At 47.5% G+C, this 27907-nt stretch overlaps 2 protein-coding genes across 2 annotated transcripts in view; one reads left to right on the plus strand and one right to left on the minus strand.

Moving 5' to 3' along the window:
• The window catches only part of CPAMD8 (C3 and PZP like alpha-2-macroglobulin domain containing 8), a 62529-nt gene extending 43778 nt beyond the window's left edge, over window positions 1–18751 (plus strand). Inside the window, 8 exon segments of the mRNA XM_059489930.1 lie at window positions 2326–2413; window positions 6487–6561; window positions 7151–7256; window positions 7340–7450; window positions 8470–8685; window positions 9153–9227; window positions 15793–15988; window positions 17113–18751. Coding sequence (XP_059345913.1) covers window positions 2326–2413; window positions 6487–6561; window positions 7151–7256; window positions 7340–7450; window positions 8470–8685; window positions 9153–9227; window positions 15793–15988; window position 17113 — 868 coding nt within the window. The 3' untranslated portion in view covers window positions 17114–18751.
• Window positions 18752–20765: 2014 nt separating this feature from the next.
• F2RL3 (F2R like thrombin or trypsin receptor 3) lies at window positions 20766–24144 on the minus strand. The gene is made up of 2 exons (XM_059489931.1): window positions 23925–24144; window positions 20766–22791 (listed from the first exon to the last, which is right to left on the minus strand). Exons 1-2 carry the CDS (start codon window positions 23998–24000, stop codon window positions 21722–21724), a joined length of 1146 nt encoding a protein of 381 aa, XP_059345914.1. The 5' UTR covers window positions 24001–24144; the 3' UTR covers window positions 20766–21721.
• Window positions 24145–27907: the final 3763 nt, after the last annotated feature.

Here is a 27907-nt window from a genome sequence, read left to right on the forward strand (position 1 = left end):
TCACTGAGTTTCATTATTGCCTTTCCAAACCCTGAAAATGAAAAATGTGGTGTGATTTGCTTGTATAAGGATAAAAAGAAAAAGTTCTGGATTATTTTCACCACTTGGGTTGCAGGACAGAGTCATTCCAAGGTCATTCTTGATCTTTTCAGTGCCAATAAGAGAAATAAGAAAAAGACCTTGAGGTTTTATCATTGAGTTAATTATTGCCTCTCCAAACCCTGAAAATGACAAATGTGATGTGATTTGTTTGTATAAGGATGAAAGGAAAAACTTCTGGATTATTTTCTTTAAAGCTTCAAAGAGAAAGGTAAATTCAGCTGGTTGACTAATATCTTAATTGTGTCAATAGTTTTATAAATATTACTGACTTGACTTTGTTATTCAGAGCTAATTTCATGTTTGTGACCAGGAGCAGGGCAGGTGCTGCTTCCCTCCAACAGGAGAACTCCAGAGAGTGCCTCAGATGGAAATGGAAAATTGTGGCTGCCTTATCAGAGCTTAGTGGGAAACTCTGGCTCCCCTATCAGCTTCTGTCCCTTCCGTCCTGCAGAGGCAAGGGCACACAGGGACTGCAGAGCTGCAGGGCCCCAGGAAAAGCTGGGATTTGTTTTCCTTGGCCCAAACTTGCCCCTGGCCCACAGGGCTGTGTTGTGGCACAGGCACTGCCCCCAAGTGTCACTGTGCCAACCTCCTCTCCCCCTGCCCGAGCCCTCAGCCTGTTTTGGGGAGAGGCTCAAATTCCACAGTGCTGTCAGATGCTGAGGAGGCTGCCCTGCATCAGCACAAGCTCTCTGCTGATAGCTCTGAAACTCCTGCCCTGGGAATTGCTGCAGCTGAGGCAGAAATTTGAGAGGAAGCCCAGTGCAGGGAGATGGATTGCTTGGAAAGGAAACAAAAGCAAATGAAATCTTCCTTTCCTCCCTTTCTCCCTGTAATGATGCTCTCAGCTCCATCATCATCATCTTGCTGGGGCAGTGTGAGGAGAGGAGTGCAGCTGAGGATGACAAGTGAGCTATTTTGGAGCTCGGGGTGTTCTCAGGATGTGATGAAGTGTTGTCATGGCCAGTGACATCCCTGGGGCACTGCTGAAGGGTTAGGGAGAGCCCATGGTGGAAAACAGAGCTGTGATGTGTAACAGAGGCTGGGGAGATGCAGGCAGAGGGATCCTGAATGATTTATTTGGGACTGTGGCTCTGTTTGAATACACTTTGCATGCTCTTGCATCTTTTTCTTCCCATTACCAAGAGAAACATGGAATTAGATGGGAATTGAGGGATCCTGGATGATTTATTTGGGACTGTGGGTCTGTTTGAATACACTTTGCATGCTCTTGCATCCTTTTGTGCCCATTACCAAGAGGAGTGTGGAGTCAGATGGCAACTGAGAGATCCTGGCTGATTTATTTGGGAATTGATGGATCCTGGATGATTTATTTGGGAATTGAGGGATCCTGGATAATTTATTTGGGAATTGAGGGATCCTGGATGATTTATTTGGGAGTGTGGCTCTGTTTGAATACACTTTGCATGCTCTTGCATGTTTTGATGCCCATTACCAAGAGGAGCATGGAGTTAGATGGGAATTGAGGAGGTTTAATGGCTCTGGGAACCCTGAGTGCCTCACCCAGAGCCACCTCATGCTACTGTGAGCCTTGGGCTGGGGTGTGGCAAAATTGAGATTTTGCCCCAACAGCCCTTCTCTCCACACCTTTCTGTGTGGGGGTTTTGTGCACATTTATAACAACTCAGTTTCAGAGATTTTTTCTGAGTTTTCAGTTATGCTCTAGAGGATGATACAGACAGTGATTTAACACCACTTTGCTGATTCATTAGCAAAAGCCCTTTTCTCAGTGCCAGGGGTGAAACAGGCATTTATGAAAGCCCAGGACTGAATGACCTTGCCTGGTGTTGGGAATTAGCATCCCTCTCCCACCACAGTCCATCCACAGCCCTTCTCTCAGGGTGGAGCAGAAGTTTCTTCTACTCCAGGGGTTTATTTCCTTCCCAAGTGTATTTTCTCAGTGATTAATTGAAAGATAAAGCAATCAGCCCCACAGGTGGCTGCATCCCTCTGCTTTTCTGCATCCGTGTTCCAGGACATCTCCCACCCCCTGTGAGCTGGGCATCATTTTGTTAAATAAAAGCAGAAAAGAGGATTTTTAAAAACCAACTTGTGGCCTATGGCTTTCCCCAAGCATTTCAACAAGGAGAGCCTTTTAATATGATTTTTTTTTTTTAAATTCTGGAGTTGGTTTCTCCATTCTGAGTTGTCCATGGATCTTGAGTTTGTTCCCATTTTCTCTCTTTTTGTTCCCATGGGAAGATGGCTGCACTCTGGATCTTCAAACATGGCTGTGTTGGAAGTGCCTCTGTTCTCGGGGTTTCGGGCAGATATTGAGAGCCTGGAGCAGGTAAGGGATGGGATTGGAATGGGGTGGGATTGGGTGGGATCAATGGGATGGGAACAATAGGATGGGATTTGGATGGAATCAGTGGGATGGGATTCGGATGGGATGGGATCAATAGAATGGGGTAGGACCCATGGGATGGGATCAATGGGATGGGATGTGATTGATGGGATAGGATCCATGGAATAGGATCAGTGGGATGGGATTGATGGGATGGGATCAGTGGGATCCATGGGGATAGGATCGGTGGGATGGGATAGGATCAATAAGATGAATGTGATGGGATGGGATAGGATCAATGGCATGGAATCAATGGGGTGGGATGGGATCAATGGGATGGGATAGGATCAATAGTATCAGTGGGATGGGATGGGATCACTGGGATGGGGGTGCAGTGTTTGGATGTGGATCTCTGCCTGGGAGGGGTTCCCTCTGAGGTGCAAGAAGAGCCCATTGAGTGTCAGAGCACTGAAAAGATGCAATTAAAATTGGGACAGGGGAGGAAGAGATTCCACTTGTCAAAAAATCTCTCTGAAATGAGGCAACAGAGCAAGCTGAGCAAACCCAGCCTGGCCAAGCCAAGGCTTTCCTGAGCCAGTGCACAGTAATTAACTGAGAGCCCTTGGAAAAGCTGAGGTGCAAATGTGCTCTAACAGGAGCTGTTTATGGCTGCTTAGTGAGCTGTGTTATCTCCAACATCTGGATCCCATTTCTTTGGAGGCTCTGTGTCTTGGAATTTTTTGCCCTTTTTATTATTTTTTTTCCTTCTCTCTGGGAGAACATGGAGTTTCTTGCAGCCAAGCTGAGGTGGACAGAATGTGCCTCGTGCCCAGCCAGCCCTTCAGGGCAGATGAACTGAAATCCTGAGCTTTGCTTTATATTTGTGGGAGTATTCCATTCATTACAACTCATTACATTTTGTGGAACGTTGCATTCACTGCTGGGGTTCTTATGCTGCAAAGATTTATTTTTTTAAGGACTATTTAACTGAAGAGGTATAAAATTTTTGCCACCTTGAGAGCCTTTGGGCCTAAAAGGGGCTCCAGGAGAGCTGGAGAGGGACTGGGGACAAGGCATGGAGGGACAGGACACAGGGAATGGCTCCCACTGAAAAAGTGAGATTTAGATGGCAAAAAAATCCCATTTAGATGGAATATTGGGAAGGAATTGTTCCCTGGCACAGCTGGGAGTGCTCACCTGGACAAGAGAAGGTTCCAGGGAGAGCTCAGAGTCCCTGGCAGGGCCTGAAGGGGCTCCAGGAGAGGGACTTGGGACAGGACACAGGGAATGGCCTCCACTGGAAAAAATGAAATTTAGATGGGAAAAAATCCCATTTAGATGGGAAAAAATCATATTTAGATGGGATATTGGGCAGGAATTGCTCCCTGGCAGGAGAGAAGGCTCCAGGGACATCACAGAGCCCCCTGAGGGCCCTAAAGGGGCTCCAGGAGAGGGACTGGGGACGAGGCCTGGAGGGACAGGACCCAGGGAATGGCTCCCACTGGAAAAGGGGAGATTTCTGTGGGATATTTGGAAGGAATTGCTCCCTTTGAGGGTGGGGAGGGGCTGGGATGGAATTCCCAGAGCAGCTGTGCTCTGGGATCCCTGGCAGTGCCCAAGGCCAGGCTGGACAGGGCTTGGAGGAGCCTGGGACAGTGGAAGGTGTCCCTGCCATGGCTGGGATGAGTTTTAAGGTCCCTTCCAACCATCCCTTTTGGGGATTTCTTCATGGCTATCAAACAAGGGCCCAACACAAAATTCACCCCCTGAAGCTTCACCGCGTACTTTGGACCCCACCTTGAGCAGAGCCAAGTCCCACCTCTGTCCCTGCTGCCTTTTCCCTGCCCTGCTGTGGAGGGGCTGGGCTGTAAATCAGCATTTTCTGGCATTTTTTTGGCATTTTGTGATTTTTCCCTCAGCCCAGGCTGGGAGCAGCCCCACGTGCAGCCCCAGGGCAGCTGTGCTTAATGAGGGCTCTGTGCACAGCCCACCACAAATCCTCCTAATAATGCTGGATGTCGACAGGGTCAGGAGGTCACCCTGGGCTGGGATAGATCAAACCCCAGCAGAAAAATGCACTTTTAGCTGAGCCCAGCAGTTCCCGGTGGCGCCGGCGTCTCCAGGCCCTCATAAAAGTCCTGTCTGCAGCCATGGGCTGCTGAGGGATAACAGCCACCAGCAGGGCCCTAAAATTATAAGGACAAATTAAATTGGCCCTTCCCATGTTGTGGGGGGCTTAAAGAGATGGTGCTTGGCTTGTTACAGGAGGAGCAGGGGTTACAAGTTGGAGCACTCTGCTGGTGGCAGGTTTGGGCAAATTTCAGTGTTCAGAAAGAAGCAGTGCTGCTTGTTTTGTGTCAATCTAAATTATAATTGTAGTTGTTATTATTATTACTATTATTATTATCATTACAATATTTGTTAGTAGTAATTATTTTTATAATTAATATTATATATTTTATAGTATACAGTATATATGATGTATACTATATAATATATATCATAATATATATAATAATTATTATAATTATTTGTTCCCATTTCCACAGATTTTAGTCTGTGATCTCAGAGTAACTTAAGATATATATAATAAGATATATTAATATTACATTATTATATATAATAATTATTAGGTTTATTCATAATAATAATTATTATTATGAAAATAATAATAATTATAATTATTTGTTCTCATTTTCACAGAGATTTTAGCCTACGATCTTAAAGTAACTTGAGAACATTAAAACCAAAATAACAACAAAACAGAAACAAAAACACCAAAAACCAAAAACAAACCCCCTAAAACCCACAAAAGCCCAAACAAACAAAAACTCACAAAATACCCCCACAAGAATATGTTTAAAAATGGGGTTGTCTAACAGAGGTTGAAGTAATGGGACAGTTTAGAGAATAGAATTATAGAATAGAGTGCTCTGGCCCTATCTTGGCTCTCCAAACTTTGATTAAAACACAAAAATCCTTTTCCACAAACCCTCATCCTCCCCAGCTTCAGTTTTAAGTATTTTCCACATGCCAGATGCATTTTAATACAAATTATCAAAATAGTAATGCTTGATCAGGCAGGACAATCACCGTGTTGAGATGTTCCAAGGGCAGAAATCATGGGAGGAACTTTTGGAAAATTGAAAATGAAGTTTTGGAGATGTGGGAAGTGCCCTTAGATGGTGTGCAGATAAAAAGCATAAAAAGATAAAAATATAAGAAGAAGTGGGTCTGTGGGCCTGCCTGGTACAATGCAGACCCCAAATTCCAAATTTGGGGCCTGGAAGGGAGAGAAGCTGAGGAGCAGAGGCCTGGCCTGACCCCATTTGTCAAAGGGAGGGTGCCTGGGGCTTTTTCAAATGGCTGCTCTTCTCAAATGGGAGGATTAATTTTCCTGGCAGAAGAATGTTTTGGATTTTTCAGCTGCTGGGAGGAGGGGACCTTCAATACCCAGGGAGATTTCCTGGTGGTCTGAGGGGTGTAAAATAAATAAGAGCCTTCATTGAGTGGTTTGGAGTCTCTGGGGTCTTGCTGGAGCCTTGGCACTGAAAACAATCTGGGAGCTGCTGGGTGAGATCATGGATGAGGCAGCAGCAGAGTCCCAGGGGGATACGGAAGAGCCCTCAGCTGATGCACCTTGCAAGAATTCCTCAGCAGGACTCAGAAGTGGCTTTTCCCCCTCTGTCATGTGGCAGCAACTTCAATCCCTTTGCATTTTCTCACTCTTGCAAGAATTCCTCAGCAGGACAGGCAGGGACACACAGGTGGCTTTTCCCCCTCTGTCATGTGGCAGCAACTTCAATCCCTTTGCATTTTCCCTCTCTTGCAAGAATTCCTCAGCAGGACACAGAAGTGGCTTTTCCCTTTCTGTCATGTGACAGCAATTTCAATCCCTTTGCATTTTTCCTCTCTTATGGAAACTCCATTTTCCAGCAGAAGAAATCCCTGGAGTTTATTGTCTGAAGAGTTTTCTAAGTAGCGTGAAATCTTATTCTCTCATTTCTACCTGTTTTCTATAAAATGAGATTAAACTGAACACGATGACTTTTAATTTTTTTTTTTTTTGCCCACAGTTATTGATGAACAAGCAAATTGGGTTAAAAAGATATGAAGTGGATGGAAGAAAAGTCCTGTTTTATTTTGATGAGGTAATGGCTTTGTTTCTTATAATTATGTTGGATTTTAATGAGAGGCAAATGAGCAGGGAATGAGGCACAGGTAGGGTTGGGATCCCTCAGGGGTGAGGATCACCCTGCAGCTTTAAGTGATTTTTGCTTGAGTTTCTTTTGCTGCAGGTGGGGTTGTGGTTTTGCTTGGAAACCAAAGTATAACAGAGGCAGGTGATTTTCTTCACCCCATGGAGTAGTTTTGGGTGGATATCACTTAGATTTTTGCCTTGAAATAATCTGATTTTCAGGTCCAACTAGCAGTGCTAAATGCAGAATAATTTAAATCTCAGCACAGACCTGAGAGTGGAAGGTGAGATCTCTCTTGGCTTGATCAGCAGCAGGAAATTGTCTGTGGTTGTGGGCAAGCCAGGGAACACAGCTGGAGTGTCTGTGGCAAAAATGTGTTTTAAAGGTCAGCAAAGCATCCAGGTTTGGTTCACCCTGTTTGGTTTTTATTCATTGTCTCTGTTCTTGGGGTATTGTAGGTGTCTTTGCGCTTGGCATTCGGGGCATGTGCTGTGTTCATTTTCAAGCGTAGTTTTTGAGTGTTTTACCCCATTTCTCACAGATTCCCAGCCAGTGCATGACCTGTGTGAAGTTCCAAGCTTTCAGAGAGCACATAGTGGGGAAAACAGCCCCAGTTCCCATCAAGGTGTACGATTACTACGAGCCAGGTTGGTGCCTGTTCCCCTCTGATCCCTGATTGATCAGATCTCCAGGCAGGGGGCTCAGCTGTGATTTCTCCTCCTTGCTGCAGCTTTTGAAGCCACTCGTTTCTACAATGTGAGTGAGAACAGCCCCCTGGCCAGGGAGCTCTGTGATGGCCCGACCTGCAACGAGGTGGAAAGCTCAGCCAGCCAGTGGGTTGGTGAGTTACCCCAAAACCACACAGATCTTTAAGAAAAATGGGACCCACAACTGTTCTGGACTCAGAACATTTATATTCTGAGTTATAATATTTTATATTATATTTATATATAAATATATACAATTATATCTTATTCTTTATATTATTATATTTATTATATATTACTTATTATATTATTCTATTATTATTTATAATATTATAAATTAGATTTAGACAAATGCTGTGTTTCCCTCTCTGTGTTAGTAAAATTAAATTATATAATTTTATATTATATTTTATATAAATATATGAAATTATGTATTATATCATATTATAAATTATATTTAGAAAAATTGTTTGCTTTGCTCTCTGTGTTAGTACAATAAAATAATATCATTTCTATATTATATTTTTATATAAATATATAAAATTATATATTATTATATCATATTATATAATATTATAGATTCTATTTAGACAAATGTTGTGTTTCCCTCTCTGTGTTAGTGGAAATTTCACAAAGATTTGGGGGTTTGGCAGTGTTAAAGTCAGGACAAACAGAGCAGTGGTGCTCTTCAGGCACCAGAGTGACTGTGATTTGCTTCAGAGGCAAGAAAAATGTCTAATTCTAGAAGAACCTTCACAAGGGGAGGTGTGTCAGTAAACAAGGAGGTAAAAAATCCTCACCATGTAATTTGGTTTTCTTTCTCTCCAATACTTTGCAGTGGAGTTCCACAATTATCTGTAGGAAGATTGAACAATTTCATACATCCATGAAAGGAATAACTTGCCCCAGAAGCTGTTGTTCCTTTCTGTGCTCTGTGGCCAAAAACCAGCTGCTTTATCCCAAGTCAGGAAGCTGTTGCACCATGGCTCCTTCAAAAAGGCAACTTTGTTCCCACAGCTTTTAACTCGCTAAATTTGTACATCCCTCTTAGAAATCCTTGAGAATTCAACACAAAATTTAATCATCGGTGAACTATTTCCATTCCACCCTCCCTGTGCTGTGCAAAACTGACTGGGAATTGTTTAACCCCCAGGATTTGTCCACTCTGGCCCTTGCAACAACATCTTTGGCTGCCTGGAGGACGAGCACTTCGAGCAGTGCCTGTGCTCGCGGGACTGCGGCTACGACGGCGAGCCCGTGTGCGCCTCCGACGGCCTCATCTACCCCAACCACTGCCAGATGGAGGTGGCATCCTGCAGGAACAACACCAGGATAGAGCAGATGCCCATGTCTCAGTGTTCTTCTGCCTGTAGGTTTCGTTTCCTTCCCTTTTTTTTTGTCATGGTTCAGCTGCTGGATGTCAGAAATCGTCCTTTGAGCAAATTAATATTCCATACGTGTGGTAGGGATTCAGAGTTCTCTGATTCAGAACTTGCTCTGTGCTATTATTTTGCTGTTCATTGTACATAGATTAAGGGATAAGGGCAGCTGCTTTTCAGCTTGGAAAAACTGGTTTTCTGTTCTCATGGATACATGTTTTACCAGTCAGAATGAATTGAAGAGAAAATGGGTGATACTGTTTGATCTGAAGTGAATATTCCTGGATAAAAATTAAATCCAAAATTAAAGCAAGCTTTGGAGATTCTGCATGGGCTTTCAAGGAGTGTAGTATATCAGGGAACTGATTACTCCACCTCTGGAAATGCAAACCTTTACTAAAGAGGCATTATTAACGAATTATGTGACAAATGAGTTTATTTTTCTTCGTATTTGCAGCCAAGAACTTGCCAGAGGAAAGGGAGGCACACTCCCACACAGCTGAGCAGCCCAGTGTTCCCCAGACCCCAGCAGGTAATGCAATACTTTTGCATTTATCCAAAGGTTTTCTTAAATAGAGTTAAAGTTTGTCCTATCTCTGTACTAAGTACAAGTGGCTCTCAATCACATTTTAAATAAAGATGCTAAATTTCTCCATCTTATACAAAAGATAGAATATTCAGAAATCAGAAAAAAGTGAAGAGGTCAGGGAAGCTGAGGATGAGAGGTATTCAGTAGCAGACAGCTCTCCTACTTTTCCTTCCAGGAAATCATGCAGGAATCCTGCCCAGCTCAGCACCTGCAGGATTTAGATAATTATTTGTAGGAGTGGACAACTGACCCTCCTATTTTCTCAGCCTTGCTGTGTTTGAACAACACACTCTCTGTGATCTTTTCTTCCACTATTAAGCTGGAAAGATCCCATTGAAAGCCAGGCTGATGTAATGTGTTCCAACAAACAACTGACAAGAGCCCAAACCACTGCAAGGACTCAAATCCAGGTGGATTAACTTTGTCCCTGCAGTTCTGTACAAAAATGGGGCTGGCAGCCTTGGTTCTCTCTGTTTGGAATAAAGAGCCTTAATGAACAAAAATGTTAAGGTCAGTGGATGGAGTAGCCAGGAATTTGGCTGCTCATTTTATTTGGTGCTTATGTTCATGCACTTTTTTCCAAGGCTCGTGTCGAACTCGCTCATGGCTCACAATAAATCTCACCAAGAAGCAGTGGAGGGTCAATAGAATAGCTTGTTTCATGCTGTTTCTAGTAAATAAACTGGTCTAGATTTTTTTCCTGGCTGCTTTCCACTCATTAATTTTCCCCTGGCCTCCAACTCTCCCAACAAATTGGTAAAACCAGTTCAAGTCTTCAGGAGAAGAATTAAATTCAGGAGCTTTGTGGCTACTCATGTCCTCCTTGTGCACCAGAGTCAGACTAACAAATGTCCAAAAGGAGACACCAATCTGTTCTTTACTTTCTGGACAGCAGCTGATGGACAGTTTTCTTATTAAGGTGCAAAAATATGGTGAATATTCCATTATCACATTTTCTAATGGTCATTCAGTCTTAGTATTTAATATCTCTACTATTTTCCTCCCCCTTTTTTTTTTTCCTGGGCTTGTTGTGAATATATTTATATCTTATTGCCCTTTATTCTATACACATGCCATGTGCTCAGCATGGAAAATTTGCAATCTGAACCCTTTCAAGCAGCATTCCCAAAGTGTTTCATTTGGGCACTGCTGGAATGTGAGGCCACACCAAGGTCTACAAAAATGGGGCTGCCATTACATAATTTTCAAATGAAAATTTGATATGATTACCTGGGGGAAAGAAATGATGGAACTTGATGGTAATCCACAATCAAAAAAATGTTTAGAACAGAGTTTTTGAAATAATCTGCATTGAAGTAAAAGGAAAATCCCTCTGTGGTTTTTGTTCTGAATTGGCAGAAACAGTGCTGGCTCAGAAGGAGCTCAAGGGGAAAATCTGATTATTTTGTGTGGCATTTTAATTCAGATTTTAGATGGACAAACTTGAGTGCCACAGGGATTTTTTGTCAAAGCACAAGCACTTGGCTTTGTCCTGGCATCTGGGAGTGCCCAAATTTCCTGGCAGGAGGATGCTGAGCTGGGAGCAGCCATGGCAGAATGAGCATTCAGGAATCAATCTGACTAAATCCCACCCCAGGAAAAGGGCCCAGCATGTGATTTTCATTAATCCTCAGGGCTCCTCTCAGGTCAAGCACACGGGACATGAATCAAAGAGCAGCACATGAATGAGCCCCTCCTCAGGCAGCCTCTCCTGGGCTGCTGGAGCATGTGATGGGGTTAAGTCGGCTCAGGTGCTCCAGCAGGGGCTCTGCTGAGCCGTGCCTGAATCTGGGACTTCCTAAAGGGCTGCAAAACTCCAGGAGCCGAATCAAGCTTAGGGCAGGTTGGTGTGAAACCATCTGGGTGTGTTAATCTGCAGGAAATGCTGGGTTTTCAGGGAGGCACGTGGTGTTTGTGTTGTCTGGGAGCCTCCTGAGTTTGCCATGCAGCTCAGCTTGGGCTGGTGGATGCTTTAATTGAATTCTTTGATTGAGGAGCAAGCAGCCTCCCAGCCATCAGTGGGAATTACAGGATGTGTTGGGGCTCCCTCTGGACCCACAGTGAAGTTCCACACACGCCAGTGGGTTTGCAGGAATAAATTCCAGCTGTTCAAGATGAGTAATTGAACAGAGATGGCCCTGAAAGGTCAGGATGCAGCTCTGTTGCTGTTGTCAGAACATTTTAAAATGCCTTCCCAAAGTCTGCAGAGAGGCAGAACGGCTGAGGTTTGACCTTAAAACTTTTTTTGAGCAGATGGGTGGGATCCTCTTTGCATCTGTAGATGCTCTGATTGCCAGGGAAGTGTGCAGGGTGACAGGACTCAGCTGTAATAACTCCTGTGTGAATCCCCTTCCTCAGCTGTTCCTTCTCAGGTGAATTACTGAGTCTCCAAAGGGTGGGACAGGATTGTGATGAGTGGGCCCAGCTCTGGGTGTGCTCGTGTGCCTTCACAGCCTGCTGCAATATTTGTTTGGATAGAAAACCCTTGAGAAGGAGCTGAATTACTGACTGGGATCTCACTGAATTTCTGGCTGTGCCTTTCCTGAGGTCCTTGTCACTCCTTGGCCACCAGGATCTGGGTGGATTTTGGAGCCTGTGGGATCCCCTGTAGCTCTGATGGTGTCTCTGTGATGCAGTGGTGCCTTGATTGCTCCCACACATCACTAACTCTGCTGTTCTTCTGCACACAGTGAGATAAAAGGGGGCAGATAGCACAGGGGATTCACTCTGCACCCTGAAAATCTCTCCTCTCACCAGACACCTCAGGTAAGGAGAGCCCCATCTCTATGGGGACATGTCCTGTGTGCCCTCAGCTGTGCCTCATTCCATAAAACAAGTGACAAAGCTGCAGGGACACCCTGAGCGAACAGCTCACCCAGTCACTGATCAGTGCAGGCAGCCAATTTTCTTTTGGGGAAGGTTTTGAGGCCAGGAAGCCACAGCAGAGCCATGGACTCCAGCCTGGATGAGGAGCTGAGGCACCTCTGCCCCAGCACAGTCACACAGCACTGAAATCTCCATCACTTTGTGTAGGGACAGCCCAGCACAGGCAGGAGCAGGAATTTCTCCTTTTCCCACACCCTGCAGCCTGTGCTGGTCCCTCTCAGCAGGCTGTGTCTCTGTGCTCCCTGTCCAAAGTAAAACTGTAAGATAAATCTGTGCCAAAGGTACTCAAGGCACAGCCACTGATGTTGGAGGACAATATTTTGCCATCACTGCTGTGATTCTGCATGGATTTGGTGGAAAACAACATCCAGGTGTGTGGGGCAGCAGTGCTGGGGTATCAGAGCAGGAACCCCCCCAGGCTCAGCTCTCTGGCCCCCTGCCTCTCCCCACAGCCATGCTCTTTGTACAATTCTTCTCCAATAATCAGAAAAGGCCAATGGCTGGAACTGGGAGAAAGTTCTATGTGGAATTATGACACTTTTGTTTGGTGGTGGTGTTTTGTTTGTGGATTATTTTTTTTTTTAATTAAATGCCATCACCCACACCAGCTCCTACCAGGAGCATCAGCCTGAGCTCTGCTTCCAGGTGAAATCATCCCCAAAATTCCCTGGCTGGTGTGTTCCCCACAGGGCTGCAGCTCTTTCAGGATTGACTGAGCTGGCACAGGGCTGGTTTTCCCTCTCCCCCCATCCCTGCTCAGCAAACATTGGCCGTGGCACAAACATTTGGGGCTGGGGCAGTGGTTTGTGTGCAGCAGGAAACCTCAGCCTGTGCTCTTTGCTTGAGCTCCAGAGCTGAATTCCTGGGAAGAGTCAGGCCTGTGATGTTCATCCCATCCCAGCAATCACCCATTCATAGAAGGAGCTCATGCTCTGGCAGGTTCTCCCAGGGAGGAGGCCAAGAAGGAGGGAACAGAGCCTGACTCCCCTGCCCAGAGCTGGGAGGATGTGGGAGGCAACAGGGAAGATCCTTCAGATATTTTCTTTCTAGAGAACAAACATTTTCAAAGGCCTTGATGAGTGTTCTCTCTAAATCAAGCCAGCTTTGGGCAGGCTGGGGATTTTTCCTCCCCTGCAATAATTCTGCCTCAGAGCTTGCTTTGGTTTGGATTAAAGCAGTGTACACAGGAAGGATGGACAGCTGAGCTGGCTCGAGGAGCACTTTAGGAAACACAAATCTGCTGCTGTTCCTGGAAGTTTTATCTGATGGGTTTGAACTTCAGCACCTCAGTGCTCAAAAAGGGGAACTTTTTTCAAACTACATTGCCCTTTATCTTGCAGTTTTGCCCTCTGGGTAGGGAGCACAGAGGCACAGCCTGCTGAGAGGGACCTGCCAGTGTCAGCACAGGCTGCAGGGAGTGGGAAAAGGAGAAATTCCTGCTCCTGCCTGTGCTGGGCTGTCCCTACACAAAGTGATGGAGATTTCAGTGCTGTGTGACTGTGCTGGGGCAGAGGTGCCTCAGCTCCTCATCCAGGCTGGAGTCCATGGCTCTGCTGTGGCTTCCTGGCCTCAAAACCTTCCCCAAAAGAAAATTGGCTGCCTGCACTGATCAGTGACTGGGTGAGCTGTTCCCTCAGGGTGTCCCTGCAGCTTTGTCACTTGCTTTATGGAATGAGGCACAGCTGAGGGCACACAGGACACGTCCCCATAGAGATGGGGCTCTCCTAACCTGAGGTGTCTGGTGAGGGGAGATTTTCAGGGTGCAGAGTGAACCCCCTGTGCCATCTGCCCTCTGCACGACACTTTCATCTCACTGTGTGCAGCTCTCAGGCTGATGGGCTTGAACTTCAGCACCTCAGTTAATTCCATGCTGGAAAAGGAGACATTTTTCAAATTACATTGCCCTTTGCCTCCCTTTATTTCCCTTTTCCCCCTTGTTTCTTTCTCTTTCTCCCCTTGTTTCTCCTTCTTTCTCCCCTTGTTTCTCCTTTCTCTCCTTCTTTCTCTCCTTGTTTCTCCTTCTTTTCCCCCTTGTTTCTTCTTCTTCCCCCCCTTGTTTTCTCATTTCCTCTCCTTGTTTCCCCCTCTTCCCACCTTTATTTGCCTTCCCCCTTTGTTTTCCCTTTTCTTCCTTATTTCCCCTCTCTTTCTTCCCCCTCTTTCATTTTATTCCAATTTCTCAGACTGGGAAATAGAAAACTCCTTTTGCAGCAGCTTCTCCCCTCCCCTATGAACCCCACCAATACCTTCCCTGGTATTGGAATAACTACCAATATTGCAGACAGGACGTGCCTGAGCTTGTCTGGCCCTTGCTGCTTGACCAAATAGTGGCACTGTGGTGTTTCACCCCACTTTTGGCTGGCTGGGTGTGTGGTGTTTTCCCCCACAGACACTTTTGGCTGTGGGATGTGTGGTGTTTCACCCCACAGACCCTTTAGGCTGTCTGAGTGTGTGGTGTTTGACCCCACAGACACTTTTGGCTGTGAGATGTGTGGTGTTTCACCCCACAGACCCTTTAGGCTGTCTGAGTGTGTGTTGTTTCACCCCACAGACACTTTGGGCTGGCTGGGTGTGTGGTGTTTCACCCCACAGACCCTTTTGGCTGTGGGTGTGTGGTGTTTCACCCCACAGACCCTTTAGGCTGGCTGGGTGCTGCAGCTGGGCCCGTGGGGACAATTCCAGGCCTGCAGGAGCTCTGGTGGTGCTGGGATGGAGCTTCCCCCCATAGCAGGGGCTGCTCCTTAGGTTTCCCTCTGTGGAGAAGCTTTAAGGTGAAGGAAAGGAGTCGGTTCTGATGGAGGGTTTGGATCCAGAGCTTTATTCTGGCCCACAGGCCTCTGAATGCAGCACCAGCTCCAACAGAACTCCCTGAGCCCGTGGTTGGTGTTCCTTTAACCCCAGGGAGAGGGGCAGGGAAGGGGCAGGGAGCCACCAAGCAGGGACAGGAGGGGAGGGACAAAGGGACAAAGGACACTTGGATGGCCCAATGTCCCCAGGGGTGTGGTGGCCTTCATAGGGGTCCCAGGATGAGGGAAGAGATGAGAATGTTGACTCCATGTTTCAGAAGGCTTATTTATTATTTTATGATGTATATTCTACTAAAACTATACTATAAGAATAGAAGAAAGGATTTCATCAGAAGGCTAGCTAAGAATAGAAAAAGAATTATAACAAAGGTTTGTGACTGATTGAGACAGTCTGGACAGCTGGAATGTGATTGGCCATTAATTAGAAAAAAATAACATGGACTAATCACAGATTTACCTGTTGCATTTTACAGCAGCAGATAATTATTGTTTACATTTTGTTCTTGAGGCCTCTCAGCTTCTCAGGGAAAAAAATCTTAAGGAAAGGATATTTCAGAAAATATCATGGCTACACAGGGGTAGAGGGCATCCTTTAATCTGCCTTCACCTTTGAATCTGCCAATTCCATACCCTTCTGGAATTCCAGAATTGGCAGACAGTGCTGGGAGGGGAAAGCAGAGGTGACTGACACACCTGGGAGGGAATTATTAGGGAGGGACCCAAGGTTTTGGGGGTAAACGCTGAAATCACAATGAAATACCCTGGTGTCCTTGACTAAAACCCCTTCCTGCTGCTGCCCTGCCCTGCTCTTGCAGCTCCTGCCGCTCTGGTTCCCCCAGCAGCCGAGGAGGGGCCCCCCCTGCACTCAGACCTGTCCTACTACTCCTACGAGTACGACCCCGACGCCTTCGCCGTGGAGGGCGATGCGTTCGAGCTGGCGGCAGAGCTGAGCACGGCCAGCACCTCCAGGGCAGGGGACAGCAGCCAGGCTGAGGCCACCCCAGCAGAATGGTGAGTCCACATCAGAGCTCTAAGCCACCTGTGGTGTCCTTGTGCTGGTCAGTTCCCCAAAAAGGGAATGGGGCAGCTCAAAAAGGCTCTGGGACCTCAGTGGTTTCATCCCCAGGGGGATGGAGTGATCTGTCACTGGGTGTGTTCAGCTGGAGCAGAGGAGCCCAGGGAAGGTGGGGAGGGGGAATGGACATGGATCTTGCTTTGGAGTGACAGGGACAGGAGCTCAGCAAGGGCTGGAGCTGTGCCAGGGCTTGGCATGGAGCTCAGGGCAAGGTTCTGCCCCCCGAGGCTGCTGGGCACTGCCCAGGCTGCCCAGGGAATGATGCCAAGGCTGCCAGAGCTGCAGGAGTGTTTGGACACAGAATTCATAAAATTCACAGAATTCCAGAATCATTGGGTTGGCAGAGACCTCCAAGATCATCAAGCCCAACCCAGCCCCAACCCCTCAACTGAACCCTGGCACCCAGTGCCACATCCAGGCTTTGTTAAACACACCCAGGGATGGGGACTGCACCACCTCCCCGGGCAGCCATTCCAGAACTTCATAATCCTTTCCATTAAAAACTGAAAGAATAATAAATTTTTCCCAGTATCCAACCTATATTTTTTCCCAATATCCTAATTAGGTTTTTTCCTAATATCTTACCTATAGGATAGGATCTCACCAACTTCCTGATATCCAACGTATATTTTTTTCCTAATATCCAACCTAGATTTCTTTCCCAATATCCAACCTGTATTTCCCTTGGCACAGCTCGAGGCTGTGTGCTCTGGTTCTGTCAGTTCCTGCAGACAGAGCCCAGCCCCAGCTGAGCACAGGCACCTTTCAGGAGCTGCAGAGAGTGATGGAGGCACCCCTGAGTCTCCTTTTCTCCAGGCTGAGCACCCCCAGCTCCCTCAGGGGCTCCTCACAGGGTTTGTGTTCCCAGCCCCTCACTGACAGAGCTCCCAAGGGTGTCAGGGTGGGTTTTTGGGGGGTCTGTGCAGGGACAGGGCTGGATTTGATCCCTGAGGGTCCCTCCCAGCTCTGTGACCTTTTCAGCTTTCCCAGGCTTAGCAATATCTCACGAAGATGCATCACAGCAAGGTGACTTTTCCTCCTTGCGTTCTCTTCCCCACAGAAATACATAATTTAAATCCAGAGAAGAGGCTCAGAATCAACTCCTGTATGAGTTTGCTCCTCCAGATGATGACCTGCTGCAGAACAGAACCTGAATGATGACTACTTGCTGATGCCCTCAGAACTGTAGCCTTTGCTGCCCCACGGGGCAGATCTGGAGCTCTAAGGGGGACACTCAGAGTTATTTTCCTGTCCATTTTCCTGCCTTCTTGTGCATCCTCTTTGGAGCCCTCCCAGTGGTGAGAGACCAATATGCTGTGTGCCCTCTAGGTGAGAAAAATAGGGGCTGGAATTCAAACTTTGATAGAGCATTTCCAAGTGTTTTCTCTGCTATCAGGATTTTCTGCAAATGCCATTTCCTAGCTACACTTAGAAGCTAAGTCCAGGCCTTGTGCTTAGCTGAACTGCTGTTTGAGGAAAGATGGCTGAGAAGTTTTTTTGCTCAAATTATAATAATAAAAAATCAGTGTGTTTTCCCAATTATGACATAGCAAGAGGCTGCTCATCTCCCCCAGCCCATCAGGAAAGAAACACTTCCCTGTAGCTCCACTATTCAGGGAGGTGCATTTAACCTGAGAAAACTGAAATCCACTGCCAGGGCTGAAAGGTTTCATGTCTGCTGCTGTTTGCAGCCTGAGCAGAGGCAGGGCTGAGGTGGGGGAGCCCTCTTTGTGTTGCACTATGTGCTGACACAGGGGCTGCTTGCAGCCTTCTCAGCCCCTGAAAATGAACCTGGCTCAGGCACAGCCCTTTTTAAATATTTGCCTGACTTCACCAACCCCTTTTATTTTGCTCCCACTGGCATCCAGCACAGCATGTTCTGGTCCTGGTGCTCCCTGGCCAGTACCAATCCCTGGTGTCACAGGCTGGACTCCCTTGGTCTGACCTGCCCCAAGCAACGTGGCAAAACTTAAAAAGAAAAGCTTTGTGTTCCCAAAAGTGCAGGAGCCAAGATTTTTTGAGTTTCCCTTCCTGCCTGGAGCAGCATTGTTCTCTTTGGAGGAGTTACATGCAATTGCCTCTTGCAAAATAGTGTTAATATTTTATCCTCCCACTTCTATTGTTACCAGGACCCAGAGCAGGGTGGAAACTCCTTTTTGAGGGTGTTTATTGGTGAATGGAAACAGAAAAAAAAAAAAAAAAAGCCCAGTTCCATTCATTTTTAAGGCTTGTTTACACAGGAACCATGACAAGAATATATCCCAGTATAGACATTCCATTCCAGAATAAAGGCAAGTTTATTCCAGAAAAATGTCCACATGGGGACAACCAGGAGGTGTCCCAGAGGTTGGGCATGTGTAGTTTCCAGTCCTTTTTGTCTGGGGCCAGACATTTGCAGAATGCAGTTGACATGATGAAGGTCTGGCTCTTGAAGTTCCCAGAAATTTCTGAGCTGCCTCAGAAGTTGGCAGCTGTGCCAGCCTCCCCTCATGGGGATCCTGCTGGGATGAGGGTCCAGGGTGTGCAGGGGCAGATCCTGCCCTCACCCTGGCAGCTGCATTCCTGCCTGGCAGGTAAATTAATGCCTTTAAACTAAAATTCCACTTCCTGCAAGCAACTGTCCTGGCAGGCTATTGTGTACACACACACAGGACTGGGTCAATATTTATCCCTGGGTAAATAACAGGCCTAGTGTGAGCTGCAACAAGATTCCTTTTTTATTTTCTTCTTTTTTTTTTTTTGGTTTTTTTTTTTTTTGTTTTGTTTTTTTTTTTTTTTGTTTTCCTTTTCTAAAACTCAAAACTGCACACTGCACAATACAAGCCCTGCTGTTTGCTGGTTCAGGCTGCAGCTGTTTGGTGCTGAGAGTTGGAGGATGAGGCATTTGGTCACACTGGTAATGGCTGTGGTTGCCTTCATCCAGGAGCTGGGACCTGTGCTCAGTCCTCAGTCCCTTTGTAGTGTTCCTCTCCTCTCTCTCACCCATTGTACACCCAGTGGAGAGATATTTGAAGTAATTTGAAATTTATTGGTCCTCTCACAGATCTTTGGGCACTCAGATCTCCTCCTGGAGATGAGGAGATGAGGGTAGGGAGCTCCTGCCAAGAATCAAACCAGGCTTTCTTCACTTCCCTCAGGCTGTGGGACATGTAATGTCCTAATTCCAGCTGCAGACATCCCCCTGCTGCTGCCAGGTAAATAATTCCTGCTGGTGGCGCCAGCCCATCAATCAGGGCCTTGTGTGAGGGATCTCTGTGCTAGTGCTGGAGGCAGAGGAGTCTGGCTTCTGTTTTACAATTCAAAGGAAAGCCAGAGAGCCCTGGACCCTCAGAAGGCAAAGGCAGAGCAGCTTTAGTGTCCTCAGAGCCAGACAGAGCAGGGCAGTGTTGTGGGAGGGGATGGGACAGGATTTCTGGATCCTCACTTCACCCCCAGCCTTGGCACTTCCAGTCCCTCTGCTCTTGGCAGCCTCTGCCTCCCCTGCTCTTGCTGCACCAAACCAGCTCCTCTTTGTGGCTAAAAAGGAAAAAAGGTGATTTTATTGAAGGAAATGAGTCAAGGAACCTGCAGTTCCACCACTGTGGTTGCCTTTTCCCCCCATCACAGGAATAAAGGAGGTCTCTGCTCCCTTCTCCACCCCAGCTGAGGGTCCAGAGCTTTCCCCTGTCCCACATTTGCTATTCATGTTTCTTGTAACCATCATTCACTCTTATCTAGGGGGGAAAAATCATAGATTATTTTTTCTCCATTGTTCAACATCCTGCTTGGAATACAGAAGCTGTAGGACTGGATCCCTGAGCAGCACAGCTGAACAGACTCAAAGCCACTCACAGGCTTAGACCCAGCTCTGCTCAGTCTCCCTCCTGTCCCTGAGAGCACAAGGACATCTCAGGCTCCCATTTTATGTACCTCAGCCAGGCAGTTTAGACAGAAAGATTGGTTTTATTTTTTTATTTTTCCACCAAGGAAAAGACCAGCTGGGTGCTGGAAAGCCAAAGCCAGCAAGGCCAGCAGCTGCTGCTGCTGCTGCTTTGGGTTATTTCTGGTTTAAAGACTTTGCCTCCCTCTATCAAAGATATTTCTCCTTTCCTTTTCCTGATGGTCCCTCACTGCAAAAGGAGAAAAGTGCCAGTGGGTTTGTAAGACACAGAAATTGCTTCTTCCACCTAGTTCTGTGACTGAACAGCTGCAGCAGTGCTAGTTATCAGTGATTGATGCTTGCAATCCTTTCAAGGAAATGAATATTTATATATTTGTAACTGTACATTATGCAGAGTAATCATTACCATGGTATTTATTTTAAAGCAATAGTCCCCCTTGTTCTTTCTTGTCCTGTGTTTTGGTCTTGCCTCTTCCCCTCCTTCTTAATCAGCCTCAGTAGAAAGCAAATACCAGAAGAATGTTCAGCTTGCTTGAAGAACATCCCTGACACACCAGCACTTGCTTTGCTCACACTGACTGTTGACATTTAATGCACAATAACCTGGTTTTCATTATTGTGAATAGAGAAACTCTTTAGAAAACCTCTCCCAGCCTGGGTTTGGGTTTGGGGTTTTTTTTTAAGTCTCTGCTGTTTCTGAGTGAGTGCCCAGCACCTGGAGCCCAGCTTTGTGTTTCCCCTGCCTTTTGCCCCCACAGGTACACACAAACAGCTCTCTGACCAGTTGTTGGTTTGTTCACACACATCTTAGCAAGTCTGAGTCCAGAAAAGTGTTTTTTTTTAGATTCTGATAAATATTTTATTAAAAACTGATTTTAAGACAATCCTCTCTGCCTCTTATTCACACTTTATGTTGTCAAGCCTGTGCTGGGAAAACGAAAGAATTAAGGAGCTCTAAAGAGGTTTATTGCTCATTTCTACCTGGCTGCTCTCAGAGCTGTGCCCCAGTTGTGTCTGAGAGATGAGCAGGCTGCATTTTGTCAGATTTGCAGCAGGTTCCATCAAACAACAAACCTGAGCACCTCTTTGATCAGAGCCAGCTTTTGGCTGTGGGTGACATTGCTCAAAGGGAGTGTGGAGTACCAGAGGCTTTGCTCCATTCCTACTTTACTATTTCCCTTCATCAGACATCATTTTTTCACAAAATCCATTAACACAACCTTTGCCTGAAAGGAATGATGGATGCCAAGGGTGATTTGCAAAAACAGGGATGAGTGAAGAGGATTTTTACACCTTTTACCAACAGTGGGCTGGCATTGCTGACAAATCAAGCCAAGAATGTTTTTGCTACACAAGCCAGCGTTCTGCACTCTTTTGACAGACTGCTTTAGTTCAGGAGAGTAGCTTTTGAAACATTTAGAAATCTGGGGTTGCAATGATGGGTCTTCTTCAGTTTTAGGGGAAGGGAATATGCATTTAAGGACAGAGAACAAGCCAGGAGCAGGACTAGCAGGGGGAGTTCTGGAGGAACACCAGACCCATCTGAGGAACCTCCCTGGTGGTGTGTGAGCAGCTGAGAAGCTGCAGGCAGTGTCCCAGTGCAGGATGGATGTGTCCAGCACTCAGCCTCTTGTCTGGGCAAAGAACCCCACAGCCTGACTTTATTCATCCTTATCTGTGCAAACAGGGAAAAGCACTCGTGGGAAACACTGTTCTGGGTGAAAGTTGTGGAATTCGAGTTCTGAATTCCTCTTATCCCCTCTGTGTGCATGATGAGTGCCCTGGAGGCTCACACCAGCGAGTGCTTGGAACGGGGCAGCGTTTCCTTGGAGGTCTTTAGGGACGTGGTGGTTTTTTTGCTGCCCCTGAACACTCTCCTCTTTACCTTTTCCCGAAAATCCTCTGACACGTAATAATACACAAAGGGATCAGCACAGCTATTGAAGGTGCTGAGGGCCAGGCTGACCATGTAGCTGAGGTACAGCCGGCCGTGCAGCCTGGAGCAGGGGCTGGAGTAGTGAAGCAGCAGCAGGATGTTGCTGGGAGCATAAAAAACCACCAGAGTGACCACCATGAGGGCCGTGAGCTTGGCGGCGTGGCCGTAGCGGCCTCCCCCTCGCAGGAGGACGCGCAGCACCGCGCCCGAGCTCAGCACCAGCAGCACCAGCGGCAGCAGGAAGGCGCAGGAGATCAACACCACGAAATAATAAAAGTAAAACCCATCGTCGTCATGCCTGGGCAGCACATCGTGGCACAGCGTGAGGCCTGCCCCGAGCAGCGGGTAGGATTGCTGCTGCAGGGTCAGGGGCAGCGTGAGGGCGGCGGAGCAGAGCCAGACCCCGGCACAGGTGCTGGCGGCCAAGGTGGGAGTGCGGAAAGCGCGGGAGGAGAAGGGGTGAGCCACGGCCAGGTAGCGATCCACGCTGATGCAGCTGAGCAGCAGCACGGAGCAGTACATGTTCCCGTAGAACAGCGCCGTGGTGAGGCGGCACAGCCCTTCCCCGAAGGGCCAGTGGTTGCCCAGGAAATAATAGGAGATTTTGAAGGGCAGCACGGAGATGAGCAGCAGGTCGGCCATGGCCAGGTTCATCAGGAACACGGTGGGGGCCCGGCGCTCGGCCCGCGTGGCCAGCACCCACAGGGCCAGGGTGTTGGAGGGCAGCCCCAGCAGCAGCACCAGGACATACAGACACGGGATGAGGCGCACCGTGATGGCACTGCCCAGCTGGGCACGGGTGGCCTCGGGGATCAGCAGGTAGGTGACGTTGTTGACCGTGGCCTGGTCCCCCGGGATGGCTCGGGGACAAGGGGTGACCTCTGGAGTGCTGGGCTGATCGCTGGTGCTGTTCTGGGAGTAATCTGGGAGGGGAAGGAGGCCTGTTACTCAGGATGTTACACACTCAGCCTGTTACTCACTCAGGATGTTACTCGCTAAGCCTGTTACACGCTCAGACTGCTACACACTCAGCCTGTTCCTCACTCAACCTGTTCCTATTCAGTCTGTTCTTCACACAGCTTGTTCCTCACTCAGCCTATTCCTTACTCAGCTTGTTCCTCACTCAGCCTATTCCTTACTCAGCTTATTCCTCAGCCTGTGTTCCTCACTCAGCTTGTTCCTCACTCAGCCCATTCCTCACTCAGACTTTACCTCACTCAGCCTGTTCCTCACTCAGACTTTACCTCACTCAGCCTGTTACACACTCTGAGCACACAGCTCACCCCAAAGGCTGCTCTTTGTCTTTTCTGTTGTGTCCCTACAACTGGGAATGTTCTGGAAAGGCTGTTGAGTGACAGGCACAAAAAGCTGGCAGAGTTAGGCATGCATGAGCCACCCTCAGCCACCTCTCTGAGAACAGCCCTGATTCCTTTGCCCTGTGGTTTCCCACAGCTCACAGTGGACTGTGATGCTCTACAGCTCTCAGCAGGCCTAGGGATCCAGAGAGAAATTCCCGTGTACAACCATGAACAGGCCTGGGAATCCAGAGAACAATTCCTCTGTACAGCCATGAACATTCCTGGGAATCCAGAGAGAAATTCCCTTGTTCAGCCATGAACAGGCCTCAGAATTCAGAGAGAAATTCCCTTGTTCAGCCATGAACATTCCTGGGAATCCAGGGAACAATTCCTTTGTAAATTCATGAACAGGCCTGGGAACCCAGAGAACAATTCCTCTGCTGGGCTTTCACAACAATCTGTAGTTCTGGAGCCACTCCAGTGTAAAGTTGTGGCTCTGGGTGTATAATTAGCTGAAGATTTAGCTTTTGAGTCCTTTCTGGTTTACTACTCCTCTCTTTTTCCTTTCTCTTTCTAGTTTCTTCCACCCCACCTTCTTTCTCTGCTGTATCACCTCTGTTCAACAAGAGCCACACGAAGCTCTATCAGAGCATCCTCCCATGTGAACCCATTACAAAAAGGGATTTCAGGGATTTTACAAAGCTCCAAACACCCAGCACTTTAACAAGAGGCAGCTTTGACCCAAAGCAGACACTCACCATCATAGTCTGAGGCCAGGCAGAGTCCCCAGAGGGCCCAGCAGAGCAGGAGCTGCCTGATCCCAAGGGTGCCCATGGCAGTGCAGGGTCTGGCAGAGCCCAGAGCTGTGTGGGAGCAGCAGCAGCAGCAGCAGAGGGACCCTGCTTATGCATTTCCTGCTCCTGCTGCTCCTTAACCCTCGGAAGGATGAGGGGATGGAGGGGCTGGCACCACTGGACACCCCCAGCGTCAGACTGGGACTGGGAGGGGCTTGTCCACCCAGGCCTGAAGTGTTTTAAGGCTGCACTTCATCCTCAGAGTGAGATGGTGGCTCAAGTGACTCATCTGGGTCTCCTTCCTGCTCCGGAATATTCCTGGAAATAACAAATGTGGGGTTTGGTCTGCACGTAAACAGAACCCATGCAGCTCAGCCCATGGAAATGCTGAGCATTCTCCACTACAGAGACCTGAGTGGCTCTGTGGGTGAGCTGAAGTCTTTTCCTCAAGCCTGAGTCACAGCATTTGCTGGTACTACAAACAGGGAGATATCCCAGACATCAAAGCTGCAGACCACACAGATCTGCCAGTGATTCCAGGGGGCTCCTGCAGGACTCATGTTCTGGCAGTGGAAGGGTTTTAGTGTCAGCCTTGCAGCCTTCAGGACAGGCTGGGCCCTTCTGAGTTCCCCTTTATTCCCTTTTATTCCCTTTTATTCCCCTTTATTCCCTTTTATCCTTTTTATTCCCTTTTATTCCTGGCTAAACAGCACCAAGCTCCTGCACCTTTTACTGCAGAGGATGGTTAAAAACCCTCTGGTATTTTGAGGACTTTGCACTGGAAAGCAGCAGCAGGAGCACCATGACACACCAAGGGTGGGTGGCCCAGAGAGGAGAAGCTTTGCTTCCTCTGATAAAGCACTGGGACAGGGAGAGCAGCTCCAAGCAGCAGGAAAGGGGCCTGCAAAGGGCACTCAGGAAGTCCCTGCTGGTGGGGAGATAATGGGGAGCTCCAGCCACTCGTGCCCCACAAAAAGCTGCTTTTCCCCACAGCTGAGCAGTCCCACCCTGCACAATCCCCACTGTGCCTGGGATAAGAACCCAGAGCAGCACAGGGAGCTGCAGACAACCCAGATGATGCTGGAACAGGGCCTGGCAGAGGCTAAATGAGCCTTAAGACCCTTTCCTGCCAGGTTCCACCTGCTCTAACCCCCAGGCAGGTCCCTCCCGTGCTCTGCTCTGGGAAGCTCCTAAATCTCTTGGGTAGATGGTTGTTAATTGCTGCCCTGAGATGTGCAGGGTGTCTCTGTTTCAGCCTGTGTGTCTGAATAACAAGTCTGGACTCTTCACTTTTCACTCTTGAAGTTGTTTATTAATTCTTATCTATAAAATTTTACTTTCTGTTCACCAGGGCAGCCACAGGCACTCTCTGTGTTGTCCTTTTATACTACAAACTACCTATAATTAATTCCCAATACCCATCACCTGTGTTAGACAGTGCACTTCTACTCTAAACCAATCCCAAAGTGCCAACATCACTGCAGAAAATGGAGAAGAAGAAGAAGAAGAAGAGGAAGAGGAAGAGGAAGAGGAAGAGGAAGAGGAAGGAGGAGAAGGAGAAGCAGAAGAAGAAGAAGAAGAGGAAGAAGAAGAAGAAGAAGAAGAAGAAGAAGAAGAAGAAGAAGAAGAAGAAGAAGAAGAAGAAGAAGAAGAAGAAGAAGAGAAAGAAGAAAGGCAGGACACACCCAAGTTCCTCCATCCTGTCCCCATAACCCCCATACCAAAAATCCTAAAATCTACATTTTTACCCCGTGATCATTTTATTATTATACTATTTAAATTTCTGTGACTTTCAGGTCCTCATTCAAAGCTGGTAGCTTGCTCCAGAGGTCACAATCAAATCCCCAGGTGCTCTGGGCTGCGTGCCAGGGTCTCTGAGCCCCCTAGCAGGGTTCTCAGCAATTCTGGACACCCAGAAGGATGCACGGAGTTCTGACACCTAAATCCTCTCCCATCTCCTGTGTCAGAGCCCCAGTGTGGCGTGGGTCAGTGGGACAGGAGGGTGCTGGGCTTTGGGCTGTGCTCTGCAGGGAAGGAAGGAAGGACAGGAGCTGGAGCCCAGGCAGTAGGAACTGTAAATTTGGTTTGGCAAGGCGAGGAGGAGCAGCTCGTTTCTTTCTCCTCTCCTCATGAATGGCCTCTTCTGTGAAGGTTGCAAATCTGAGCCTGGCTGCTGTTTGATGAGATTCTTCTATTCCAAGGAGAAAATGATCCTATTTCCTCTGCTTTCACCATATTCCCACATCCCTGTGCCGAGCGTGTCAAGAGGTGGAGTTGCACTGGCAGGGAGAGGGAAGATGCAATGTTAGATGTTTTGCTTTTGTGATTCTCTCAGGATTTATGAACCATTGCAGAATGACTCATGTGGCCACATATTTTCCATGCCTCAGCCAGGATCCTTTCCATGCTCTGTATGCAAAAAATTAGCCATAATCAGGTTCAGATAGTGTGCAAATCACAGCCCTGCTTCCTATGGGCAGGTCTCTGGAGTGGAGCAGAGAGGGGTTACTCATCTCTGTATCCTTCATTTTTCAGATGCTGTGTGATCTTTAGTGACTGCCTTAGATGCAGAACAGCTTGCCTGAAAATTCTGATGCCAGAGGTTTGTCACGGCTTGTTAACATCTCTTTAAGTCGTGTGATCCCTGCCCTGTGGGGTAACAATTCGGTTTTAAAGTAATTCATTGTGCAATAGATCATCTCCTGGGAGCAGGGGCTCTTCCATTCCGTGGTTCTGAAGCCAAAAGATGTAATGCTGGAAATCAGGCTGGGGATTTCAGAGCTCAGAGGGAGGGTGCAAACCCCACCTGGCCTGTCCCACACATCTTGGAGGCTTGGAAGAGCAAACTGTGGTGGGTAAAGGATGGGATTCACTGTGGCAGCTCCAGGGGGTTCCTGAGCAGCAGCTTGGACCTGATTCTGCAGGTTCTGCACATTCAAAGTGCCCTAAAATCTCTGACACAGGTCCCCTCCTTCTCCCTGGGCCATCCTGAGACTCTCCATGGCTCCAGGGAATGCTCTCCTCTCCTCCTGCTCATCCTGCATCTCTCCTGATCCTCTGGGATCCCACCCTGGGTGATCCCAAACTTTCTCCTCAGCCTCACCCTGCTCGGGGAGGCTTCTCAGAGCTGCTTTTCTGCCTGCTGGCAGTTGTCACTTCACACCATTAAAGTCCATGTGAAGACATTTTCCTGGAAAATTTGAAGCTTATTAACACCCCTACAGCTCAGTGCTCTGGAATAGCTTTTGGAAGGGCCTTTCTCAGTAAAATAGTGACACCTGGTCTGACACAGCCTCATCATCATCATCATCATCATCATCATCATCATCATCATCATCATCATCATCATCATCATTCCTTCTCAGCATCAGGACCCTTTGGATTCATTCTTTATGAAGAATGAATCCTCTTTAGCACAGGTTAGGGGTTTACTTAACTAGGAGTTTAGTTAACTTCTCTTTAGCACAGGTTAGGAGTTGCCAGATTTTAATTTAGTCTGTAAATTGTATTAGTTAGTTCTAATCCAGAGGAATGGTTAAAACATGAAGAAAACCTCAATTTGTGTTTGCTCACCAGACTCTCTCGCTGATGAGAGAACCCCAACTCTCCCAGTGCATCCCTGTGATGAGGAAACAATTAAAAAACATCCTATAATACTAAATGCTTGAACTCAGGCTTAACAACTCTGGGTTTAATTGTGCAAACCATTTGTACCTATCCCATCCTGCAAACCTGAAGGACGTTTTAAAGCTGTTTGCTGCTGTCCACTGAGAACTCCAAGAGCTCTCATGTCACACCTGGCTGTGCAGCTCAGGGAACATCCCCTTTGTGAGAGGACCAAGAGAAGACTTGCAAAGTGCAAAAGTGGGCTGTGTCCTCTGAGACCCCCCCACCACCATTCTAATCCAATTATTCTGTGCACAGAGGGTTGTTCTGGGGAGAACAAC

Source organism: Ammospiza nelsoni, chromosome 27 (genome assembly GCF_027579445.1).
Source record: "Ammospiza nelsoni isolate bAmmNel1 chromosome 27, bAmmNel1.pri, whole genome shotgun sequence".
NCBI classification, from domain to species: domain Eukaryota; kingdom Metazoa; phylum Chordata; class Aves; order Passeriformes; family Passerellidae; genus Ammospiza; species Ammospiza nelsoni.